Genomic DNA, 24486 nt, shown 5'->3' with positions numbered 1-24486 from the left:
GCGTACGAATAACAATCTGACAGTGTGGTGTCCTAGAATTGTTACTTGAGATATTAAGGTTGATAACAACGATAAGATAGCATCTCAATCAGATCCATCAGAACAAAAACACAATTGTTTCCTTGGCGATGGACTGAAACTTTCCAGCTCAGGTTTGCTTTCTCACCCCCTTCAACTTTATGCCCTCTCTCTCTCTCCAGGCAACAGCAATGGCATCCTTTCATTTAAAAAAAAAAACAGGCCTTTTTTTTTTGTACGTGCGTCACAGTTTGGTTCGTGATGAGGTGTGTATATGTATGTGTATATATATATATATATATATATATATATATATATATATATATATATATATATATATAATGTTTTGGGTATTTTTGTACAAACTTGGTTGCCCCCCCCCCCCCCCCCCCCTTTGTGCCTTGTGCGACGTTGTGTCTGTCCATGAGGGTTTACAACTTGCTAATGAGCCGTGTGGGCCTCCTCTGTCCAGTCTGCTTCTTTCTATGGCTGTTGCTGAGAGACAAAGTAAAATGTCACCCAGGCGCTGTGAAGAGGCTTTTTGAACAGACACACCAACACAACGGATTGTGGGATGACTGGGAAGACACGGGACATTCTTGTGAGGGGGTAAAGAAACAACATCAGGTTGAAGATGCGGGAGAGTGGGAAGCAAGATAATTGGGCAGGCTTGTTACTTTTTTCCTCTAAAACTGCACTGAAGATGTAAGAGAAGTCGAGGTATTCTGAGCTGCTTCTTTTGCGCCTCATACCGAGCAAGATGAGAGTCATACCGACTCCACAGAAGCAGGCGTGGAAGATTATTTTCATGCTTTTGATCAGCACATCAGGAGGTGAGAAGTTTGTTGTTGAACTTAAATTGCGGCGGCTATTTTTAAAAGCTCTGTTTATGTCATTGGGCGGGTATTAGCGAGTGGGGACCAGCCCCGGGTCTCGTCCTCCTTTCACCCAATAAGTTGGGATCAGCTTTCAACATGGATGAGCAGCTGCATTGCACTCTGATGTTGATACACAAATAGAATTAATTACATTCAGGGTTTGGCTCTTTCTCAATGACACAGTTATTTCCTAGGCACCGTCATTCCGTTTTCGCTACATTCTGTTCATTTCAGAAAGAAGACGCCCTAAACTCTGAATTGACATTGAAATAATCGTTGTACATTACTGCCTGAGGATACAATCGTTTTGAATAGTTGATGATGCGTGTGCTCAATCGTTCCTTCTTTTGCGTGTGATTGTGAAGGCCCCCCCGCACAAGTCAGTTCCTGTCCCGAAGGTGCTCACGTCCACCTGCCCAGCCTGCGATGCTTCTGGCTCTCTGAGAAGACGTCCACGTGGTCTGAGGCTTTGGCTTCCTGTCAGCGGACTCGCGGAGGATGTGTGGCAGTTGCCGACACTTTGGAGCTGCAAAGCTTCCTCCACCATTTCTTCCCAGTGTGAGTCAACAAAAGAACTCGAAAAGTGTTTCTTTGTGTCATTCCATTTGAGATCAAATGGATTCAGGGTGCAATCTCAAAATACACCAATTTGAATTTTGGAGTGAAGACCGAACACATTTTTCGTTCAACATTGTTCCCCCCCCCCCCCCTAATTTATTTTTTTGGCCATTGAGAAAAGGGTGAATTATCTAGTGAAAACCTTGAAAGCGACATGCGCAAGACATATGTGTGATGCAATACGTGTCGTCACACTTTTGCAAAACTTGCTAAGACATGCATTTTCTTTGTCCAGAAAAAAAACGGTGTGGGTTTGGATTCGGGGAGTAAGTGAAGATATACGACACAAGGCCGGGTTTGTGGAGTCAACCAGTCCTCCATGGCGCAATGGAGGCAGGGACAAACATGAAGTATGCACTCAGATGGCTTTGGGGATGCCTGGACAGTGGAGGACGACCCCCTGTGCTAAACAATACCACTTCTTTTGTCAAAATGACTTAACTGGTAAGATTTGAAGCTTGAGTATGACAGTACATAATTGGAACACAATGTTCGAGTATTTCCATACTATACTTGCTATTTTTTTTTTTTTTAATACGCCCCAGAGTCTTTACCAGAACCGGAGAGTTACGTTGTGGGAGTTGTTCTGATGACTGGCGTCTTCCAGCGGATCCAGATCGCTCCCTTAGCAACTGTCCCTGATGTTGAACAACTTCCAGTGGAGGTCAGTAAAATGTCCAGATGGAGTCTCTGCACTAGGGGCACAGCAGGCACCAGAAGACCTCATAACATGATAAGCTGTCTACTGTCGTAACCGCTGACCCTGAAAGGGTTAAGAAGATGCCCCCACCCCCCAATTTTGTTTTATGAATCGTGTTTCAATTGAGAGAATATGAATGAAGACAACGAAGAAAATGTTCTCCAACTGCCAAAACACGCCACAAGATGTCTAAGCACTTTTTTTTTTTGGAAGAGGCTGTCTTAATGAAATTCCTAAACTCGGTTCAACATAGTTCCTTGGCACCAAAATGCCACAAAATTGAATTCGACGTATGCAATGTCGTTCTTATTTTGTGAGCTCCCCTTTGGAGAGCTCAAAATTGTATTTTAAAAACCTAACTCATGAGAATAAACTATGTTCAGTTAAGTGCAGGTTATAAATAAGATGCAGTTTCACAAAGTAGTATTTGAACAATGCCGATACACTCGGGATGGTCAAATATTTGACGGTTTCAGAATCCCGAAAAATATCGGCACATATTGCGATGCATGATGAAACTCTGCAACTAGTACTTGTCCAAAAAGATTTTAAAAGATTCATTTTTGACGGCCTGCAGTGTGACCGTGACTGTTTGTGGTCCACAGATGCAGCTGTTCCCTGGTTTGTGGTTCAGTCATGCCGGTCAAGTGACATCACTGGAACTGGTGGTCCAGCCCAGTTCGACTTCCTCTTCGGCCCGCATTCAAATCCTTCGACCGTTTTGCAAACCCAACTACCACCTTGTACCTCCGGGTAAAATACAAGTCATCCCGATTTCTGTCGATGTAACGCATCCTAAGAGCAAAACACTCTCTTTGCTCCTTTAGGTTGCAGCTCTCTGATGAATCCATTCAGCTGCTGCTCAACGGTTCCACTGTGCAACACGACAGGAGGGTGCGGCAGTGGCCAGTACTGGTGTCCTATTCTCGAAACCTGCCTTGCCAACGATCGTCCCTGTTCGCCTTACACCTCGGCGGCAGTGGAACGTGGGTGTGCGTTGCCACCCAGATATCCAGCGACTGCACCTTTTTACCACTTGGTAGCGGACGTACCGCTGAAAATAAGCCCCGTGACACGACTGCAAACGTTAAGTGTGAGTAGCGAACGTGTGCTGTCTAAATGAGTTATTCACTCATTAATGTTCATGCAAAATGTATTGATGATCTTACTTTTAACGATTTTAAACACGTGACTAAACAGGCAAACATCCCCTTGAATGCATACGATAAAACCACCGATTTAACCGTCATCCTGAAACATGTTTTTCGACATGCTATCCAAGTTTCACCCTTCAAAATAATTTACCGTCTGGTAGCATACTTAGCGGTTTTCTGCAATTTAAATTTTTTTTTTAAATTAATAGAGACACAGTCTTACATACCGTATATCACTGTAGGTCACAGGTGTCAAACTCAAGGCCCGGGGGCCCGATTCGGCCCACCGGGTCTATTTATGTAGCCCCTAGAAAGCAAATCACGTGTGTTAACTTGCAAAAATCTGTACCAAAATGTCAAATAGTCAAATAACATTGATATTTTGCAATAATATTGTTACCCTGTTTCCACTCATTTGAACAGTATTTATTGACTTGATTTATTTTAAAACTAGTAATCTATAAATTTGTTTTGTACAACTGATAATTGCGTGGTTTCACTGTCATAACGGCCCTCCGATGGAAGATGTACCGGTAACTCCAAATTGGCCTGCAACTAAAATGAGTTTGACACCCCTGCTGTAGGTTGTTCTCCCAGAAGGAGCCGTCAATGTGTACCCCGACGATATTGTTGCCGTTCAACACACCCGCGACCGCGGAGCCTTTCTGCGCTGCCTCGCCAGCGAAGCTCCCCTTAATTCCCCGTGGCGACAGAGTTACCTGTCTCTCCTGGGGACAAAGTGGGGTGGCTGGTGGCAGGGAGGCCTCACTGTCAGGCCCCAAGGCGAACACTGGGTGGATGGCGTGGTGTGTGACCTGAGATTGCTTTATGAAGACACTCTGAATGGAGCAAGAACTGAGCAAGGGCGGATGTTGGAAACAACCACACCCTCTGACGCAAAGTCCCTGACTCGTCATGTGAAATCGACATTTGGGCTGAGGATCATCCACCCTCCACTGGATGAAAAGAACCAGATCCACCTTGCATTCAATGTTCCAACACTCATTGTTGTCACGGTACTATCAGGAGAGAAAGTCACATGTTCATGGTCGGCTCCGGTGCTCCAGACTGGACTCCCCTTCGGCCGGTCTTGCCCCGAAGATCTGACCGTCTGCAAGACTTATTCGGAGGATGTGTGGTTCTCGTCCGTGACTCTGGTCTCACCTTCAGTGGGGGTCCAGATGCTGAATATCAGTGTGGCAGATGCCGTTAGGTCTCAGACTTTGACCGTGACGCTGCGTAGCTACGAGGCAGTGTCGGGACTCAGCGTGGAGCCACGCAGACACCAAAGGACGCTTGTTGACATTCCTCAGGTTGGACTACAAAAGCACATCGCCCGCTTTTCAAGAATTTTTGCAGACCAATTCTTTGCGTTTTCTCACATTGTGCTCGCAGTCCTTTACCGCCCAAGTGGCGAGTGGCTCATCTGTGACATTCTCGTGGGTGATTGACAACTTGGAGGCGTTTGCTGATGAAGGAGAATCTTATAGTGTGGTGTTCAAGAAACCTGCCGAGTATAAACTCAAGGTAAGATACCTTTGAAAGGGTTGTTATTGTGCTTTTTCAACATCATTTATTGCAATAACAGGTCACGGCGTCCAACCCCGTGAGCTCCCAGAGCATGCAGCTCGTCCTGACTGCGGATGAAATGAAGCCACTGAGCGAGCCTGAGTTCATGTACGTCAGGCGGGTGGTTGCCGTGGGTGCCCCACACCTTTTTACCGTCAGGGTCAAAGTGGATATCGCCTTGCCAACGACCTTCAGGTAAAATATGCTTCTCATATGTCCACTCACTGGGCACACGCTGCACCTGCAATCTAAACTGATCCAGTACAAGAGTTGTAAGAAAAACATTGATAATTTGAAAGGACAATGTTACTTAGCAAAGAAGGAAGAATACATCATTTTGAGACGTATTAGTCCAACAAAATAGAACCAAAATATTACCTGCACTGTACAGTCATGTATATGCTGGAGAGTCCTATACCGATACTTATGTGTAGATTGTAAGTCACTGTTTTAATTTTGAACCTATTCATGCTTTTTTATTTTTACTGGTGATTTTGAGGGGTATGGAGAGTTGGAGATTCTAAAGCTGGATTTATACGGCAGGTCCAAATGTCTAATTTGGATTTAATGCTGATATCCAATTAATACCCTCTCCCAACCCCCATTTTGGATACCCTCCACATGACTGCACTGGCTGCAACGGTTTCCAAATATGCCACTTGAGACCAAACAAAAATACCGAGTGAAAAGGCTACCTCTCACCTTCCAAAATAATTTTACACTTGATATCACTTCCTACACGAGTTGATGTCTGTTTGTCATGTAGATGGGATTTTGGCGATGGTAGCAGTGGCGTTCTTCACACCGTGCCTGCTCCATGCGACACTATGGAGATGCTTGCAGAAAAAGGAGAGACACAAGTCTTTGTGCGGCACTCTGTGAACTTCACCTATACTGCACCAGGTAAACACTCCCGTCTATTAATAACTTATATTTATTTCAATTTTTTGTGCTGTTGTTCTATATGACGCAAATAACAAAATGTTTCATCATCTCCCCTGTGACTTTGTCGTTTCTATTGAATCAAGCTAATTGAAAAATATCCGGTTTTCACGATTGTAGGGAACTACGACCTTCATGTGGGAGTTTCCACCCAGTATGAAGAAGTAGACAAGTCAATCAAGATTCGCGTCCGTCCTCTGTTAAAACGCCTTTTCCTTAACTCCTCCGCTCTGGTGCCCGTTGTCAATGAAACGTATCTCCTGGAAGCCTTCACCGATCCCGTCGTGGACAATGTCATCTACACTTGGAATTTTGGTGACCGATCCAAAGCCGTCCAACGTTCTGACCCAAAAGTTGGACACACCTTTACAACTGCGGGAGAGTACAACATCACATTGTGTGCCAACAACACTCTTTCTATGCTTACCACCTGGCTCGTGGCGGAAGTTTTGGAGAAAATAACCGGACTGAGTGTCAGTTGCAACGGACCCAGTGAGTTGGGCTCCGTTACAGATTGCAGAGCTACCGTTGCAACTGGTACGAGGCTTATTTGGGACTTTGACTTTGGTGATGGATCCAAGCAGGGACAGCTGGCTGATGGCTCGGTTTCCCAAATCTACAAGTTTCAAGGCAACTACACAGTCAGGGTCAGTGTCTCGAATTCAGTGAGCGAAGCTCACCAATCGATCAGCGTGGTTGTCTATAGGTTAGCTGTTATAGGAGTGATGCCGACTGAGTGTGTCATGACGGGTCGAAACACAGAGTTTTCGGCCTTGCTGAATGGAAACGTATCCGTGCTGGTTTTCCATTGGCTGTTTGGCGAGGGAACTCCTGCGACTGTGGTAACAGGGCGATCGGCAGCGACGCACACATTTTCCAGCCCAGGGTTTTTCCGCGTTAGCTTAACTGTGAAAAGTTCTCTTAGCACCGCGTCGTACAATAGCACTGTCTGTGTTCAAACGGCAATAACTGACATGTCAGTACGGCCGTCTCAAGATACAGCGGCCGCGGGAGATGAAATATGTTTCAGCGTGTTATTTTCTCCGGAGCAGAGAACGAGTTGCCAATTTAAGTGGCTCCGTAGCGCTTCCAGTCAAGCTGCTGTGACAGAACATAGTCAACAATGTTTTACTTTCAGAGATGAGGGCATTCAAAAAGTATTTGTCACGGCGAGTAACAACGTAAGCAGCAAAACAGCCAGCGCTAGCATCGTCGTTCAAAGACCTGTCAGCAATTTCTCTTTGGCGCATGCTAGTGAGACCGTGACTGTCAATACGTCAGCATCATTTTGGGTTGCTAGCTGCACTGGCAGCAATGTGTCTGTGTTTTGGGATTTTGGAGATGGTTCCCCGACAGAGCAGCAACAAAATGTGTCGCACGTTTTTACGGCGACGGGTGAATTTACAGCCACCGCCACCGCGTTTAACGCAATTAGTCGAGAGTCTGCCAGCCTCAAGGTGAACGTCTTGCGTCCTGTTTCCGACTTCAGTCTTCAAACCAAGCAGCCGTTCAGCGTGGTCGGAGAAGAAACTTTTATCAAAGCAGTTAGCAACGACAAGTGGACCGCCACCTACTATTGGACAGTGGATGGTTTGGTTCCAACACAAGAGGGAACTCGAGAGTTTCGATTTGTTTTTCCCAAAGCAGGACAGTACCAAGTGAGAAGTATCGCCCGAAATCTGGTGAGCAGAAGGGAAGCTGTGATTTTAGTTGAAGTTTTTGAGAGAATAGAAGGTCTTCACATGGATTGTCCTGCATTGACCAATATGACATACTTACCGACCCATGAGGATGTGGTGTTTGTCGCTTCCGTCACAAAAGGATCTAATGTCACATATAAGTGGCACGCTAGCCCAAGAAAAATCAAGCATCAGATTCCAGCTGATGGAGAACGTTTTCAGTTGGTCGTCGAAACCCCTGGTCGGCTTACGATTCAATTAAATGCCTCGAACATGTTGGGCGAGAGCACCGGCGTTGCTTCTTTTGTGGCTGTGGAACGGGTCACAAATGCGCGAATAACAGCACAGACAAATATCGCGGCAGTGGGGAAATTTTTACACATTTCGGTTTCGGTCCTTACGGGTTCTGACCTGAAGTACTTTTGGTATGTGGATTCGGAGCTAGCGTTCCTTGAGACAGACGCCCCTTTTTTTCGTCACAAGTTCACAAGCTCAGGGGATTGTTTGGTTAAAGTTCTCGTTCAGAACACAATCAGTCAATGCGGTGACACTAAAATCTTTACAGTCCAAGAGGAAGTCAAAGAGGCGAGCTTTCAAATCGGTGGCAAGATGTTTCCGTTTCATCTAAGCACAAACACCGCTGTGCCATTCCAAGGTGTTGTCCGCCAAGGTAGTCATCTGCACTGGGACTGGAAAGTTAGCCACGCCACAACCGCCGTTTTTTCGGAAAGCAACCCCATGTTTACCTACACTTTTCTCCACGAAGGCGTCTACGGAGTGTCCTTGAATGTCTCCAATGCAATTAACTGGCAGGAAGTGACGCACCGTGTCATCGTCCAGGATCGAATCGAAGGCCTCACCCTCAACGTTAGCAGGGATGCTCTTTGTACTTGGGAGGAAGTTACTTTCACGCCAGCAATCCAGAGAGGAAGCAATGCAAGCTTTGTTTTGATGTTTGAAACTAAAGACTGGAAGCATCGTCAGGATGTGGTGGACGGATTGTTCACCACATCGAACCTTCCAGCAGGGACACATGTTGTTCAACTGACAGCTTGGAATCAGGTGAGCAGCGCACAGATGTCAACCCGAGTTCAGATCTTCGAGAATGTAACACCCATGCGACTCTTAACCCCTGACCAACACGCCATCGAGGCTCTGAAGGAGGTTCATTTTGAGGTGGATGATCAAAATGAGTTTTCGGTCAACTACACCTGGATATTTCACTTGGAAGATACTGAACCTTTGTGGCTCAAAGGAAAAAAGGTCATCTTTACCCCATCAATCAATGGCTCGCTGTTGCTGACCGTGCTGGCAAGCAATGGCGTCTGCTCCAAGATGCTAAACAAAACTCTGACAGTTGAATGGCCCGTGAAGGAAGTCCAGCTCCTTTGCCACTCGGAACCCATATTTGCTGGACACGTTGTGCTATTTTCTGCTAAAATTAACGGCGGAGGGAGCAACCTGAGATACGCGTGGTCATTTGGGAACTCCGTCAAAGACTGCTCCTCGCATCTTAGTACAGTCAGTCATACTTTTGGCAACGCTGGGGTTTACGTTGTTCTGGTCAACGTCTCCAATGGTGTCAGCCAGACGTCTGCGCAACTGCGCATAGACGTGGTGGCGTTGAGGTGCTCCAACCCTCAAGCGTCACTTATCCAGAACCGGCCAACTATCTTCAGATCTAGAGTGAGTTTCTTTGAAGCCAGCGTGGTGATTAACTGCTCTGCCTACAAGGCAACATACCAGTGGGAGATGTTTAGAGCGTCCGATTGTACAGATGAGAATCTGGACCTGACTGGGAAGCGAGTCCCTCTCAATGGTACGACGTCACCTTTTCTCCATCTCCCAAAGCGTTCTCTCGATGTGGGACAGTATTGCCTTTTCTTCACCCTTTCATTCCAAGGGACCCCTCTGCTAGTGCGTCAAAAAACTAAAGTCACCGTGGTCAGCACCCCGTTGGTGGCTGTCATCAAGGGAGGTTCACGTCGACTGTGGCCAAGCACCCTTGACCTCGTTCTGGATGGAAGTGGATCTCAAGACCCTGACGCACACCAAGGAGGAGAAGATGCATTCCAGTATCGCTGGACCGTCACCACAGAGGTGGGTTGCCTCTTGATCGAAGCATACGTTGTATCTAAGTTGGATATTGGAACCTACGGCACTCTGCTTTGACTAATTTCACTACCTCTGTTTGAATTCACAGAATTCCACAGTTCCTATTGAAAGCGACAGTAGTATTGTGACGGTACCCAGAAAACATTTACACCCTGACACCGTTTATGCGTTCACCCTAATCATAAATAAGATGGGAAAGACGCCGGCATCCTTCACGCAGACAGTGAGTTTTGACGAGCATGGCTTTTCACTGACGTAGCCCCTTGCTATGCCTTCATTTTTTTTTTATGTCTACCCTCTGTTGAGGTAACCGTGTGTGAAGCACTACAACTTCCTGTGTTTGTGGAGTGGATATCCTGTCCAGGCCACGCCTGCATCATCCTGTCTGGGCATTGTGGAGAGTGTGATGACCATGCTCAGGTATGAGTTCCACTTATTTAAGCAGATCAATTGGGAAGTGAGAGTATTTGAAATTCAGTTTAACCTCAAAGGGAGGACATCATCTCTCCATGTTGTTTTTCAACAACTGTGGAGAGGCTGATTTGCAGTCATTAGGTTTTGAAATTAATTGGATGCGCCGTGCTTTGCAACTGTCATCACAGTACAGTTGGAGCGCCGAGGATGAGACAGGCGCGACATTCGACCTCGACAAGGCGGCCCCCTCTGCAGGAAAACATTTGCCGAAATTGATGTTGCCTTCCGATGCGGTGCTGTCGGGTCACACGTATACCTTCACTCTCAATGTGACTCTCCCCGGAAGTGGGAGGTGGGGCAGTGCCAGTCAGACGGTTGTACCTCACAAGCCCCCTGATGGAGGTCGGTGCGAATTGCACCCAGAGTCGCACGTCCATCCATTGGGGACTGTAGTCACCTTCAACTGCACGGGTATTCGCGCACTGCACCACGCCACACTGTCAAGTCTGCGTTATGTATTACGTTTTCGCTACGTATCTACTTTTATGTTCTGTTTTACGGCAGGGTGGAGCGATGACGAAAGCATCTCCTCCGGGCTCATCTATACCTTTCAGGTTGCACCGTGCCATCCCATCATGTGCCCTCTTCTCACGCTGTACAAGTAAGCCGAACCTCAAAACTGAAAATTAACCATCCATCCGTTCTATCTCTCACTTATCCAAAAATAACTTTTCAGTAGTCTGTACAGTATGTGAAGATGGATTATTTCTTTCCCAAAGGGGTACTCGATCAACGTTTGGCAGCCTCGTTCCGGTGGGCATTCCTGTGCCAGGACAAAGCAAATCACTTATCACAGTTATTTTGATCGTCGAGGACAATCTTGGATCAAGTGTCGTTGCTCTAAACAGGTAATTCACAACAATAATGAGTTACATCCACGTTTTCATTGTATTGGCAAACTCCCCTTTACCTTTCAGAACTCTGAGTGTCCAGAGTCACGGAAATGTCACTGAGTGGCTTCGAACAAAGAGCCAGAAAGACATGTGGGCCTTTGTCCAACATGGCAACCCTCAGGAAATCATCCCATATTCCATCGCGCTCACGAGCCAGCTCAATCAGGTAATATCCAAGACCAGATAGATCGCAGGCATGGATGGACAGAATATTACGCTCTTTTTAGTGGCTGGGGGGTGGGGGGTAGTTTAGTTTCATAGATAATCAGTCAATCAATCAGTCAGTCAATCAAAGCTTGATTGGTGTAGCACGTTTCATAAATCTAAAACCAAGAAACTAAGTAGGATTTATTTAGTCATTTTGTTATTAATCGGACATGGCTGAGCAAAAATAAATTCATTAAAAAAAAAAAACATTTCTCAGTCACGTTACCTATATATTAGTTATGTGACTGTCTCTTACTCTTGCCGACAAAAAAATAAAAATAAATAAAAAATGGCTGGATTCAAACCAAAGCTGTGTCTTAGTGTGTCGTCAGTCTCCAACAAAAATAAAAAGAATGTCATTGTTCCATTGCGTTTCTTCAGTACATGCATGGCTAATTTCCCATCACATTATGATGTTCATTTACACCTTGATCTCCCATAGCAAGATTGTTAAAAAAAAAAAATAGACACCAACCAAAAGCTTTACTTTTGCTTCCAATTTCAGCACATATTTTTTTTTTCACCGTTTCATCCAACAGATGGCATCTGGACAAAGTACCGGTGAGCTCAACATGAAGAAGGAGATAAGAGAAAATGTGACTAAAGCTTTGCTCTCCCTCCCCGTTTCTTCCATGATGGATGTTGACCAAATCAGCTCAGCTTTAGTACAGTCCACTGTACGAATGTACTTTTCTGTCATTCATTCAAACCTATTAAAAAAAAAAAAATAGTCACGATCGAGAATCATTGACAAGGTCCAGGACAATACACCAGAGTTTGTAACCATAGTTTTTATTCCCCAGGCTGTTCCTGCTGAGTTAATTTGCATGGACTGTCAGGAGAAGGTTCTCGAAGCAATTGGGAAGATGATTCATGTCATGGAAGAACACAAAAGTCCTGCCGGTGGAGTTTCAGTGTTTGACACAGGGAAGAATATCCTTCGCATTGTAGGTAAGGTTGCAAAGGCCACAACAATCACTCATTCTCCATTCCGCCCAAATTTTTCGAAAATGTCGTTTATCAGACCTGTTGGAATTTTTATTTTATTTTTTTTAAGAAATGAACCCCACATTTTGGATACAAACACAATGATGAATGTGATTTGTCGTCATTTAAGCAGATCTCACCGATGGAATCGGCAGCATAAAAGCCTTCATCTGAACACTCCTTATTCAAACGAATGTGAATTCTTGTAATTACATTTACTCATGAGTATGCCCTACTAATCAAATTATTTCATTAAATAGCGCCAGAAAATATCAGCATCCATTTTACAATTATCATGAATACAGAATGACCGAACAGTGAGCGCGAGCTCCTCAACTCACTCTATCAGAGTTCCTTGTCACCAAGATGCCACTAAATGTTGTCAAAGTCATACTTTTATTGCACAAAAACAGCAAATAGATGAGTTTGTGAGTGAACGGAGTTCCAAAAAACCCCTCAAATCATCTGTATTAACTATGCAAATTATAATCTCAATTTGCATGTTTTTGTTTACAGGTAGCTCCCTGGCATCTGCATCATTGTCGACCTTTGCCTCAAATTCTCAACACAACTACTCCAGAACTCTGCAGGCCGCGTCGGTCGTCACCTTGTCAGCAATTAGCCAGGCAGGGGCGTTAATGCGCTCCCTGATGTATTCACCCGGTCCTGGCGAGGTGCCCCTTTCATTCGTCACGCCTCATATCAGTACAGCTGGTTTCTATGGCGACCCCTCCAACCTTCTGTGCTCGAAGCACGCAATTCCTTCCCAGTTATCAACTCCGCCATGTCCGTTTCAAATCCCGGTCTCACTCACCACTCACCTTAAGAGTCAGCGCTCAGAACTGGCGCAGGTGATTTTCGGTCTGGATGAGTCGAACGCTTTGCTGGCTGCAGCTGACCCTCCGATCTCGACCAGTCTGGTTGCCATGGAGATCACCACCCCGCAGGGCGAGCCCATACCCGTCCAGGATCTTGAGCCTGACCAGGCTATTCGAGTCACCCTGCAGAGCAAGTTCCCAGCGGGGAAACGTGACGCACGTGGGGATGGGAGAGTGGATGGACATACGAATGGGACATGTGCCACTGTTCCGCTTCCGCTCGAGCGATGTCAGAACTTTACAATAAGAACCGTGGGCGGCCTGAATGAAAATACAGGTTTATATATTTCTTTCAACTTCAGCCTGTTACCAGGTAAATAATAAGAATATCTTTCATTGACATTTCAATTCCATGATGGCCTTTCACATCATTCCCGCGGAATTTGCCATTTCTATCTCATACATCTGAGTGTTTTAATTATGAGGTGTTAAAAACATGACTCTTCTCTAGGAGTTACTTCAGAGACCGCGGGCCACGTTAAGATAAAAATGACAAGCGGATCTCAGGATTCCTTCACGAAAGAGTGGATCGTCAATCTTTCGGCTCGCCACGCGTTCACGGAGAAAACGATATTTCTTTCTCCACTGTGAGTACACTTTTATTCTCAACGTCATGTATTATTTTAATTGACGTCATTCCACATTTTCTACATTGCAGTTTAAATCGGACAGCAAAGACTCTGTCTCTCAGCCTGACTTCATTCGAGGTCCGGGGCGGTCCTGTTGCCGTGTCGTTATGTGTCTTCAGCTCTCTTTGTCAGTACTACAGCCTCAAGGGGAGGACTTGGAGTAGTGAGGGTCTCAAACCACTGGAGGGCACCACACTCCAAACGGTGCATTGTCTGACGCACCACCTCACCATGTTTGGGGCCAGTTTGTTTCTTCACCCGGGGGCAGTTGTGCTACTGCCGCCTGTATGTGGCCCAATTCAGCACACATGAGTAGTGACAAGCGTAAGTCACCCGGTAAATATCTCCCCTTTGGAATTATGCTCCATGTCTTTCCAGGCAGCTGATCCCAGTCTTAATGTGATGGTGGCAATTGTATGCGCTGTCCTGATCCTGACTCACCTGCTGGTGGGACTCATTGCCCATAAATTGGACCACCTGGACGGCCTGAGGCTGAGCCAAGTGCCGCTTTGTGGTCGGGGAGGACTGTACTACTACAGGGTGCTGGTTAAGACCGGTTGGGGGCACGGAGCAGGTCAGCAAAAGTGACAATAAAAAGTAACACGTTTCATGGCAAATCACGGATCGGAATTCGGTACAGCAAATTGAAATTCCCAACGTTATCCCATCAGGCACCACGGCACATGTTGGCATCAGTTTGTACGGCGTCAACAAGAGCGGCTCTCGTCATCTGCAAAGGGTTGGAGCTTTTCAACGTGGCAGCCTCGACCAGTTTCATTTAGAAACAGACGTCAGCTTGGGGGAAGTTTGGAAAATTCGCATCTGGCATGACAACACAGGTACGTGGGGAGAGCGGAAAGGTTCAACGTGTTTTCTTCCTGAATGCTGGCCTGGGCTGATGGAATTAAACGTGCTTCAATCTTGAATAAAATGATGGTCAGTTTTCTCCTTTCCTTAAAATGATGCTCATATTTTGAATTAGATGACCTTAAGGGAGGGCTAATGGTTAGCACATCCACCTCCCAATTCTGAAGTTCAGGGTTCCGATCTGGTCTCCGGTCATCCTGTTTGGAATTTTCATGTTCTCCTCTGCTTCCTCCCACTTCCCTTCGAGGTCATATCACTGTTGCAAACAGACTTAAGCTTAAATAGATGATTACACTTGACCTTGCGCTGTTCCAGGGATGGGCAACTGGCGGCCACCCTTTGAATGGCCCCTTGATTAACTCATTCACTCCCAAAGACGTTTTTAAACGTCTTTTCAGACTTGGTCCAGAATTGGCTGTTCCTGAATGAGTTAATAAATACAAATGGCAGTGGGAACTAATGAACATTTTTCCTCTACTACAGTGGACCCCTGAATAATTGGGGCTCTGTGATATTTTGTTTTTAATGTTTAATATTTTTTTGTTTTTCTTTTGGGTTTTTTTCGGGGTGGTAAACCTCATGAAGAATGGACATTCGCACGCCTAATAATTTCTTTGCTGATTTTGAATCCCGCATGACAAACATAGAACCTCAATATAAACATTTTGTGTGAGTTAATTATTATGGAGAAAAAAAATGTGCAAAATTAGTTCTTGCACGTAATGTTGCTTTTGCTGTTCAGCTGTTTTGTGCCATCCTTGAATGGGATTTATTTTATGCAAGTGAGCCTTTTGCATTGGGGGGAAAAAATTATAGTGTGTAGTTATTTGGTTGTTTGCTTCACGCTCTTTGTTTTTGAATTGTGGATTTTTTTTTTTATACATGCCACGAAAAATGTATTCTGAAAATGTTTATATTATGAGCATATATTTTGCACATATACTGTGTATATATATGCCACATGTATTTTGTCCACGTTTCAAATTTGTTGTCATAAATCTGTTTAAGAAGTGCATGCTATGCGTCCCCGAGTAACACTCATGAAAAATTGCAGCCCCCCTTCATCATTTGAGTTACACATCGCTCCACTTGACTGTCCATGTAGGGTTGGATCCATCCTGGTATGTTCAGCACGTGGTTGTGTGGGACCCTGTGACAGACCATATGTTTTTCTTCCTGGTGGAAGACTGGCTCTCTGTGGAAAATCCAAAGAATGGTACAGTGGAGAAAGAAATCCTGGCCTCATGTAAGATTGCTTGACTTCCAGCTAGCAAAAGAATAACCTCAAGTCAACTCCGAAAATGTTTGAGTCTTTCTTCCCAGGTCCGGAAGAGCTTTCCCAATTTCGACGAATCCTATCCTCCCAGTTGATTTTTGGAATGGTGGAGCACCACCTGTGGCTGTCGCTATGGGAACGCCCCATCCACAGTGTTTTTACTCGAGCTCAGAGAGTTACCTGCAGCGCTCTCATGCTCCATCTCTATCTGGCGTCGGGCGCACTGTGGTATGGGGCCGTGGGTACCCAGGGACACAAGTAAGAACCAAATGACCATCAAGGCAGTGAAATGGATGCAATAACAGCATTAACATAATTTGCATTTGATGTGTTTCTACAAGTGGACCAGTGTCAGCCAACCTGCTTTTCAGTATGGAAACTGTCGCTGTGGGGATGGTTGTTGCAGTGCTGCTCTTTCCTCTCCAGTGTTTGATCTGCTTTTTGTTTAGAAAATCCCAAAGTCAGGTAACGTAACATTGTCCAGCTCGTCTTCAGCAACTAATTTGTTCAGCAAGCATCGTCAAACTTAACATACTTGATTTGCTTTTGCGGGCCAAATAAAATGACGTGGCGGGCCAGATCTGGCCCCCGGGCCTTGACTTTGATATCTTGCTCTAGTCTATGGGCTTCTTCCAATTCGCCAATGGATCAAAACGCCGGCACGTGCTGGCAGCGGCAACCCTCTTGACTCCAGCCCCTATTTTCAGATGCTTTTCTGACCGTGAGAGTGACCGTATCTGTCCCACACATTTATTAAATACATTAAACAACCTGTTGAATGTACATATGTGTGCTTAAACACGATAATGAAAGAAGAACAGCAACGTCTCTTGTGTGAGTGCTCACGCCAACTGCCCAAGTCCAGCAATTGTCACTGGAGGCACAGGACGTGCAATACTGTAATTGAACAGGAAATATACACACTCAGCTAATTATTGAAAGAGAAAATCAATGTAAAGCACAGACCATAGAACTATAATGGAACATCATTTAATTCAAGTTCAAGTATTTCAAGTACAACTTTATTGTCAAATGTGCTGTGTGTGCAACATACAGCACAGATGAAATTTCTTGCCTCTCACAACATACAACAAGCGGAGCCGCTGCGGGTGCCCGCGCCTAATATAATCATAAGATCTTTTTTTAAAAATAAATTCCACTTGCAGGAGAAGGGGCGGCACTGCCTCACTTGCCTACCCTGACACTGCATTTTCGAGTCTTCATTTAGCATTGAATGTGTGTTTATAATGCAGGTTATCGTGGACATGTCAGTTCCTTCTTCACCGGTTTGTTATTCTGTGGAGATGGATGTCTACCTCGGCCAAACAGAACTTTCAGGGCCATCTTTTTTATCGCTGTCCGGACCCTCCAGCAGACTCCAAGATAGTCCCTCATCCGTGAGTATACACAAAAATACTTTTCCTGCTGCTCTTCAGTACCAGGTCTTATTAAGGATCGCCTATTCTTGAATTATTTTTTTTGCAAGTTATTGGAGAGCAAAGGTTTTGACTCCAGCATCCTCGACTTCTGGGCTGCTTCTGGTTTGGTGCCCCAGACCGATGACATATGCCAGGAAGAGACTGCGACTTCCTGGGCATCGTGCGACAGCCTGCTCAAAGAGTCTGAAGACCTCGAGCTCTGCGATGCCTCGCTTGCTTTGTGCGCAACACGCCAACTGAGGAGGAAAAAAGCTCGCATGCAGCTTCACCTGACCCCACGCGCCTCCTCTGACCCACCTGCTGCCTTTCTCCATCCCCTCCAAAAAGACATCGTGGACCATCACTCCCCTGCACAGGAGCAAGATACTGCCAAGCCACTGCAGGCTCACAACCACAATATGAAAAACTTTTTGACGCTGTCCGGTAAGAAAATATTCATCCAAGGTTGTAACAAAAGTAAATCAATTTCACTCCGCACCAAAGGCTGCAACTATATTTCCCTGTGTGTTTGTCTTTCAGAGGAGAATCTTCTGATGTCAATAGAAGAAGCAACAGAGGACACTTTGCATTTCTCCAAAAACAACTCTGACAGCGGTCGGGACTCGCCTACGACCACCTCATCGTTCTCAAACACGTAAGGCCAAGACAGTACATCTCACTGCTCTTGTTTAATATCATTGAAGCCATGATATGAGATTCATCTAATTAAATGTTATTCTTGTTTTGTTTTTTTTGTTTTTTTTCTCAGCCAGAGCACCTCGTGTAGCAGTTGGTGGGATCACGCTGACGATAAATACCACCGTGAGCCGGAGTATTTGACATTCGAGCCACATTATGGTCCTTCCCAATGCGAGGCAAAACTCTATCGATGTCCATCTGTACTTTCTGTGGACTCTGTGGCCAGCACCTTCCTGCCGAGTCCTTCCCCTGACTCGACAAGATGCTCCTCCACCACACGCATCGGTACAGGAACTTGGGTGGGGAAATGCAAAAATGAATTAGCCCAAGTAAAGTCTTTGAATGAAGAAATCAGTCATAGTATCTATAGTAATAATAGTAATAATGAAAATCATAAGTGAGAAGAAACCATGTTGACACTCAAACACTTTGATCCAAAGCATTTTTGATTGATTCACGTCAACTACCGTATTGGCCCGAATATAAGACGTATTTTTTATTTTTTTTTGCATTGAAGTAAGACTGAAAAAGTGGTGGTCGTCTTATATTCGGAGTCTAGACATTATACCCATTCACGACGCTAGATGTCGCCAGTTATCATTGAAGCGAATGCTGAACTTGACTCCCAGGCCAAAGTGAACCCCTGCCACGAAGAATAAAAATAAAAATAGCGGTAGCACGAAGAAGAAAAATAAAAATAGCGGTAAGAAGGAAAAGAGAAGAAAATAATAGAAGGGATAACAGAAAATGGAGAAACATAGTGACAATCTGGAGAAAAGTGGGTCGAAGATCGGCCAGGTTAACCGGCATCTGAGGAGAAGTTATGATGTAATTTACATTTCAAAATCCAGAAGCCATTCATTTACGAATGTGATTGCACTTTAGTTTACATATTTAAATGTTCAGATATTAAGATTTGAATGAGGCAAAATAAAATGCTTTTTTCTCTCAAATATATTGTTATAATCATTTGTTTCAGATGCACTGTAATTATTTTCTCTACATAAATTAATTTGGTGTTCAAAAAGTCTTTTTTCAAACTTGACTCTTGAAAAAGAGGGGGTCATCTTATAATCAGGGCCGTCTTATATTCGGGCCAATATGGTAATTTAGACTACTGGAGTTGGCTTTTTTTTGCGCTGATTCTGAATCTGTCATTGTAATAATAATAAATTATAATCATAATGAATGGTATAAATTGTGGAATATGTATATTTATAATTAAGGGTGTTAGGCTCAGCAACAGGTGGATAATTATTATTTGTTTTGTCTTTCACTGGAATAGAATTAAAATGGAGAAGAGTTTGCCACTGCAGTGCTACTAATTCTAACTTTTGTTTTCTCAGTCATTTCCAGCAGTCTCCACGCACCATGCTAAAATGTTCAAAAATCTGTACCCCGCTTTAGGCATCGCTCGAGGTCGGCCCAGCTGGCTGCTTCCTCCCTGGGTGTTGTGCGTGATCTACCCTCTCGTGGCTGCACTGATCGCAGCATGCCTGGTTCTCGTCGGAATCTACGGCAGCTTCTTCTCCAGAACAGTTGTCCTCATGTGGCTCGTATCCGCGCTCTCTGGCTTCCTCGCCTCTGCTCTCCTGCTGGAACCTCTCAAGGTTCGGTTTCATCACCGACGGGTCGATCGTCCTTCTTAGTCGGGACTTCAGCGGAAATTCTATCTCCGTTAGGTGTGCATTCAGGCCTTGATCTGCACCGCCATTTGGCGACCTGTGGATCCAGAGGTGGAAGACCAACTCGCCCGGGAGACCACAGTGGCGAGATCATTATTAGAAGAGGGTGGGAAGGTTCGACCACCCTGTGGCTACGGACTGCTGCAGGCTAAAGAGGAGGCTCGGAAAGTCCGTGCGCTGAAGTCACTCATGAGGGTGAGAAAAGAAAAGAAAAAAAACCCCCATCTGGCTTTCATGCTTTTTTTTTTTTTTTTTTTGAACTGCCGTTTTCATCTCTTTTGAAGCATTGTGCGTTCCAGCTGCTATTTCTGTTGCTGGTGCTCATGGTGAACTACCAGGACAGCGTGGAAAGAAGGCAGGGCAGGCAGTTGCACTCGGCTGTTGGACGCCAGCTTCACACCGCTCCGTTGGGCAGCCCAAATCTAACATCTATCAGAAAGTCTGCACGCCGCGATTGTATACAGTACTGTAATCGGACCAGGAAGGCAAAGCAAATTTTGAGGAATGTTGCGGTTTGTGTCACTTCTATTGTAGCTGTTTAGATGCCGGGCAGTGGATGAACAGCACCTTGGTGACATACCTGCACCAAAACCCGCTGCTCCGCCTTGTGGGGTCGCCACGTCTCTTGTACGCGCACACACTGGGCCAGAGGCAGGTCACGCTTGGAAACATCAGCGTGGCGACACATCAAGCCCTGGCCGAGCTACTTATGGGAGGCGTTTGTATGAAGCAGTGAGTAGATTGACTGCGTCATCTCCCAAAATGTCAAAAATGTTTAGCATTTGATGCTAATTGTGCTAATTGCCCTTTTTGTTTTTCTTCCTAAGACTCAAAAGCTTCTCTTTGGATTTTACGCAGTACCACAGAGAGTCAAGGTTATGTCTATGTCTATCCATCCAACTCGATTTCACCCAAAGAATCAGTTCCTCCCTCTCAATCTACCCGCTCCTCATCCCATCGTTGCATGAAGGCTTAGACCTCCATCTGGTCCTGACGGTAAAACCGACCCGAGGCGTCAACTTTCAAACTCAAGTCAGTTATAAGAACGATCCGGCTTCATTTTTGACAGGTTTTCCTTCTCGGTTCTGCCCTCCTCATATTAATTGGGGAATTGCGATCGATGGCGAGTGAGCGTGCTCAGTATCTGTCTCAAGGCAAACGCTGGCTCCAGCTTCTGTTGGCCGCATTGTCTTTGGCGACAAGTGTGCTCCATCTCTGTTTTCGCGCTCAGGCCACTTCCTGCGTTTCCCAGGTAAATGTATGATCAAACAATATGAGCACATTCTGAGATATAACTTCATTCCCCTTCCTCGACACAATGAGAAGGCCGGCGCAGGCTCAGGACCGACCTATGAGAGTCAGCATGGTTTCACAGGGCAAACGTATCAGTAATTAGGCCTAATTTTTGTGCTTTTATTGTTGTCGATAGAATTGAGTAAACCCAATCTATCCAAGCCAATAAATGTCATCTGCACTGATGCGGAGTGAAAAATAACGCTCCACAAAATGATTTTGCTATTATGCAGTTTTGGGGTGGCCCGGTACTCCAGTGGTTAGCGCGTCGACCTCACAGTGCAGAGGTACCGGGTTCAATTCGAGCTCCGGCCTCCATATGTGGAGTTTGCATGTTCTCACCCGGCCTGCGTGGGTTTTCTCCGGGTATTCCTGCTTCCTCCCACATTCCAAAAACATGCATGACAGGCTGATTGAACACTCCAAATTGTCCAGAGGTGTGATTCTGAGCGCGAATGCTTATTGTTTGTCAATGTGTGCCCTGCGATTGGCTGGCAACGAGTTCAGGGTGTCCCCCAACCGCTGCCTGAAGACAGCTGGGATAGGCTCCAGCACGCCCCGCGACCCTTGTGAGGATGAAGCGGTTCAGAAAATGGATGGATGGATGCAGTTCTGACTTATATTATATTTTTGGTCCTTTAATGTGCATCTGATCCTCTCCTACGATGTAGCTGCGGGCACAGCCTGACAGCTTTGTCAACTTCCATGGTGCTGCTCGACTGGCTCAGAAGTCTTCTCAATGTGCGGCTGTCTTACTGACTTTCCTGGTCCTAAAGGTAACTGGGAGCTGCATTTCTCCATAACACCTACATAATTAGACCGACATGTGGTTTTATGTAGTATTAACTCATTCACTCCCAAAGACGTTTTTAAACGTCTTTTCAGACTTGGTCTAGAATTGGCTGGTACTGAATGAGTTAAATACACCCTTCATCATTCTGTTTTCCAGCTGTTGGGCACCTTAAGATTTGTGCGGAGGTGGGTTGTGATCATCCGAGTCCTGAACAGAGCTTGGAAGGAGTTGTGGACCTTAAGTTTCCTCTTAATGCTACTGATTTTGTTTAGTACTCACCTCGGGAAAACGGTAAAAAAGGAAAAAAAAAATCAAATATGAACAAGAACTGGATTTGACATCTCTGTTCTGGTTTCAGCTCTTCTCGCAGTCCGTGGAAGGCTTTTTGTCGATGCATCAGGTTTTTGTGTCGTTGATGTCCATTGTGCGTGGCCGGCTTGGCCTCCAAAGACTATGCAGGGTCCATCCTGTTCTCGGCCCTCTGTATGGCTCACTACTGACGGGTGCAGGTGTCTGGCTTTTGGCTAAACTCTTTGGGGCTGTTCTCATTCGGGCGTACAGGTACTGTCCAACATTTGTGATCGTCTTTCCTCCCTGAGAAATGGCCGAAGCAACTGAAACGACATTTGAATGGCTTCTCGATTATTAGAGAGTGGTTCTAATTTCCAATTAGATGTCAGATTATGAACCACCTGTCCATAATTTATAATGTGGACCATAAAAAAAAATAAAAAAATAGAACAAACAATTTGAGTCTCACCCACGAAAACCGAAACCGCAATGCCGGTGAATGACAATTGAGTTCCAAAATATTCGGATTTGTGATTACTTTGCATGCATACGTATCTTGTTTTGTGTTTTTCGAGGGCTGAGAAAGCAGACATTTATCGTCCCGCGGCGGAACCGCAAGATTATGAGATGGTGGAGTTCTTCATCAAGAGACTCAAGCTGTGGATTGGACTCAGAAAGGCTAAAGAAGTGAGTTTTGTTTTATCGAGGCGTGCAGCATGGTCTGTTAGCGGTTAGCGCACCTGCCCGTTGTTTCTCTGCATGCTTGTGTCATGGATGGAAAAGGTTTTTTTTGTTTTTTTTTCCATACAGTACTTGTCGATATAAAAAGTAGCGACTTCATGTCACTGATGCTGGCCTGTTTCCATTCTGTTGTAGTTCAGGCACAGGGTGAAATTTGAAGGCATGGACGTTCCTCCTTCCAGAGCCTCTCAGGACTCTCGTCTTTCCACTCTCTATTCCTCCCTTCCATCATCTCACTCCTCCTCCTTCTCCTCACCTTCCTTTTCATCTCCACGTCCCTTGTCGTCGTCCCTCTCTGTACTGTCTGAGGACTCCGCACTTTCTGAACAAGGGTTTGACGTCCAGCCTTTCCTGGACCACCTGCTACCGTGTGTAAATGCTTTGCTTTCTCAGTTTGATCGGGTCACTCAAATAACTGAGGATTTGAACAACCTGGAGATTGAACTTGAAGACATTCTGTCCAGGAGAAGAAAAAAGAAGAACAGGAACAAGGAAACATGTGAGGAGAGATTCCAAAAATCAGCAAATCCAAAGGATCAGGAGAGTGATGGGAGGCCGAAAGGTGAAGTAAGACGCAGGAGGACAGGTCTGCTTTACACAAATCCACAAAATTCCATTTCGGCCATGTTTCCTTTCACTCCTTCCACGATCCAGCCCCCAGTTGCACCGGCTCACCTCTTCCAACGTACACGGAACTCTCACTCCGAATCTGAATCAGTGCAACTACAGTATCATGTGTCTCGTGACGCAGCCGAAGCAGCAAAGCCGACGATTGGAAGCTCCAGTTTGCATCCTGTAGATTCTCCTGGTTTGTCAGGTTTTCCCAAGAGGAGAGCGTGGCATTCTGGAAGTTCGCACTCAGCCGATGCAGCTCAAAGGTTGTGGCTAAAACAAGGTGGGGTTGCCCCATGTGGAAGTCGCGCGCTCCCCTTCGTCAGACCAAATAGCGAAGAGGGCATAAGGAGACGTATCAGTGATGGGGCGCCGAAAAAGAGGAAGGCTTGGATCTCTGAGGGACCTTCCTAAACATTTCTATTTCAAAATTCCATTTAATGTTGCGATAAATTGAAAATGATGATTTTAGTTTATTTCAAACTTTCTTACATTTTGTATTAACATTTGTGGTGGGGTTTGTTTGTTTTTTAATCCTACATTTTTTGTATTTCTGTATTTTTTTTTTTTTACATTTTGCTAATCAGAAAGTTTGATATCCTGTTGTAACGTTCAACATCGTTTTACTTTTTAGAATCTTTAAAATAAAAAAAAACTATTTTTGAGAGGCATTTAATATTTTGCTACATTGCATTTGTGTACTTTTAAATTCAAATTCTTCAAAACATTTGTGAAATATATTGATATGTGTGGTCATTTGCAACATTAATCTATATTTTTAATTCGCATTCAGTATTTGTTGCTCAATCATAATACTGTAGTGGCGTATCTTGTGAAATTCTTGACTTGAAATAATGTGATGCCTTGTCACAAGAAATATTTGTCAATAATGTAAAAAATAGCGTGGAACCTTGTAACGTTTACCATTGACATAAAATCATTGAAAAAGCTATGTGCAATAGTCTTAATTTTAAAAGAGCGAACTAAATGTTGGTCGTTCCAAGATATTAACTCAAGTTACATTTTAATCGTTATTCTCGCGTATTTCGTACCGTCTGTGCTCCACCGGT

The 24486-nt window shown here is 45.0% G+C and overlaps 1 protein-coding gene across 1 annotated transcript; it reads left to right on the top strand.

The window, feature by feature from the left end:
• The first annotated feature begins 686 nt into the window (after window positions 1–686).
• On the top strand, window positions 687–24313 carry pkd1b (polycystic kidney disease 1b). Its single transcript, XM_086138669.1, has 41 exons — window positions 687–858; window positions 1281–1454; window positions 1750–1958; window positions 2060–2178; window positions 2820–2967; window positions 3042–3307; window positions 3953–4681; window positions 4764–4895; window positions 4987–5132; window positions 5704–5840; window positions 6000–9658; window positions 9980–10093; window positions 10276–10558; window positions 10652–10748; window positions 10867–10995; window positions 11065–11206; window positions 11787–11924; window positions 12051–12198; window positions 12751–13425; window positions 13564–13699; window positions 13861–14043; window positions 14134–14315; window positions 14413–14580; window positions 15714–15854; window positions 15932–16142; window positions 16226–16349; window positions 17138–17281; window positions 17371–17746; window positions 17843–17957; window positions 18072–18286; window positions 19409–19611; window positions 19684–19881; window positions 19971–20125; window positions 20221–20418; window positions 20514–20682; window positions 20756–20938; window positions 21651–21755; window positions 21929–22063; window positions 22131–22333; window positions 22639–22750; window positions 22940–24313. The coding sequence occupies exons 1-41, from the start codon at window positions 779–781 to the stop codon at window positions 23828–23830; spliced, it is 12072 nt and encodes a 4023-aa protein (XP_085994795.1). The 5' UTR covers window positions 687–778; the 3' UTR covers window positions 23831–24313.
• Window positions 24314–24486: the final 173 nt, after the last annotated feature.

Source organism: Hippocampus guttulatus, chromosome 19 (genome assembly GCF_054856545.1).
Source record: "Hippocampus guttulatus isolate MCC_2025c chromosome 19, RoL_Hgut_1.0, whole genome shotgun sequence".
Lineage (NCBI taxonomy): Eukaryota > Metazoa > Chordata > Actinopteri > Syngnathiformes > Syngnathidae > Hippocampus > Hippocampus guttulatus.
This window is presented reverse-complemented; position numbering and strand designations above follow the sequence as displayed.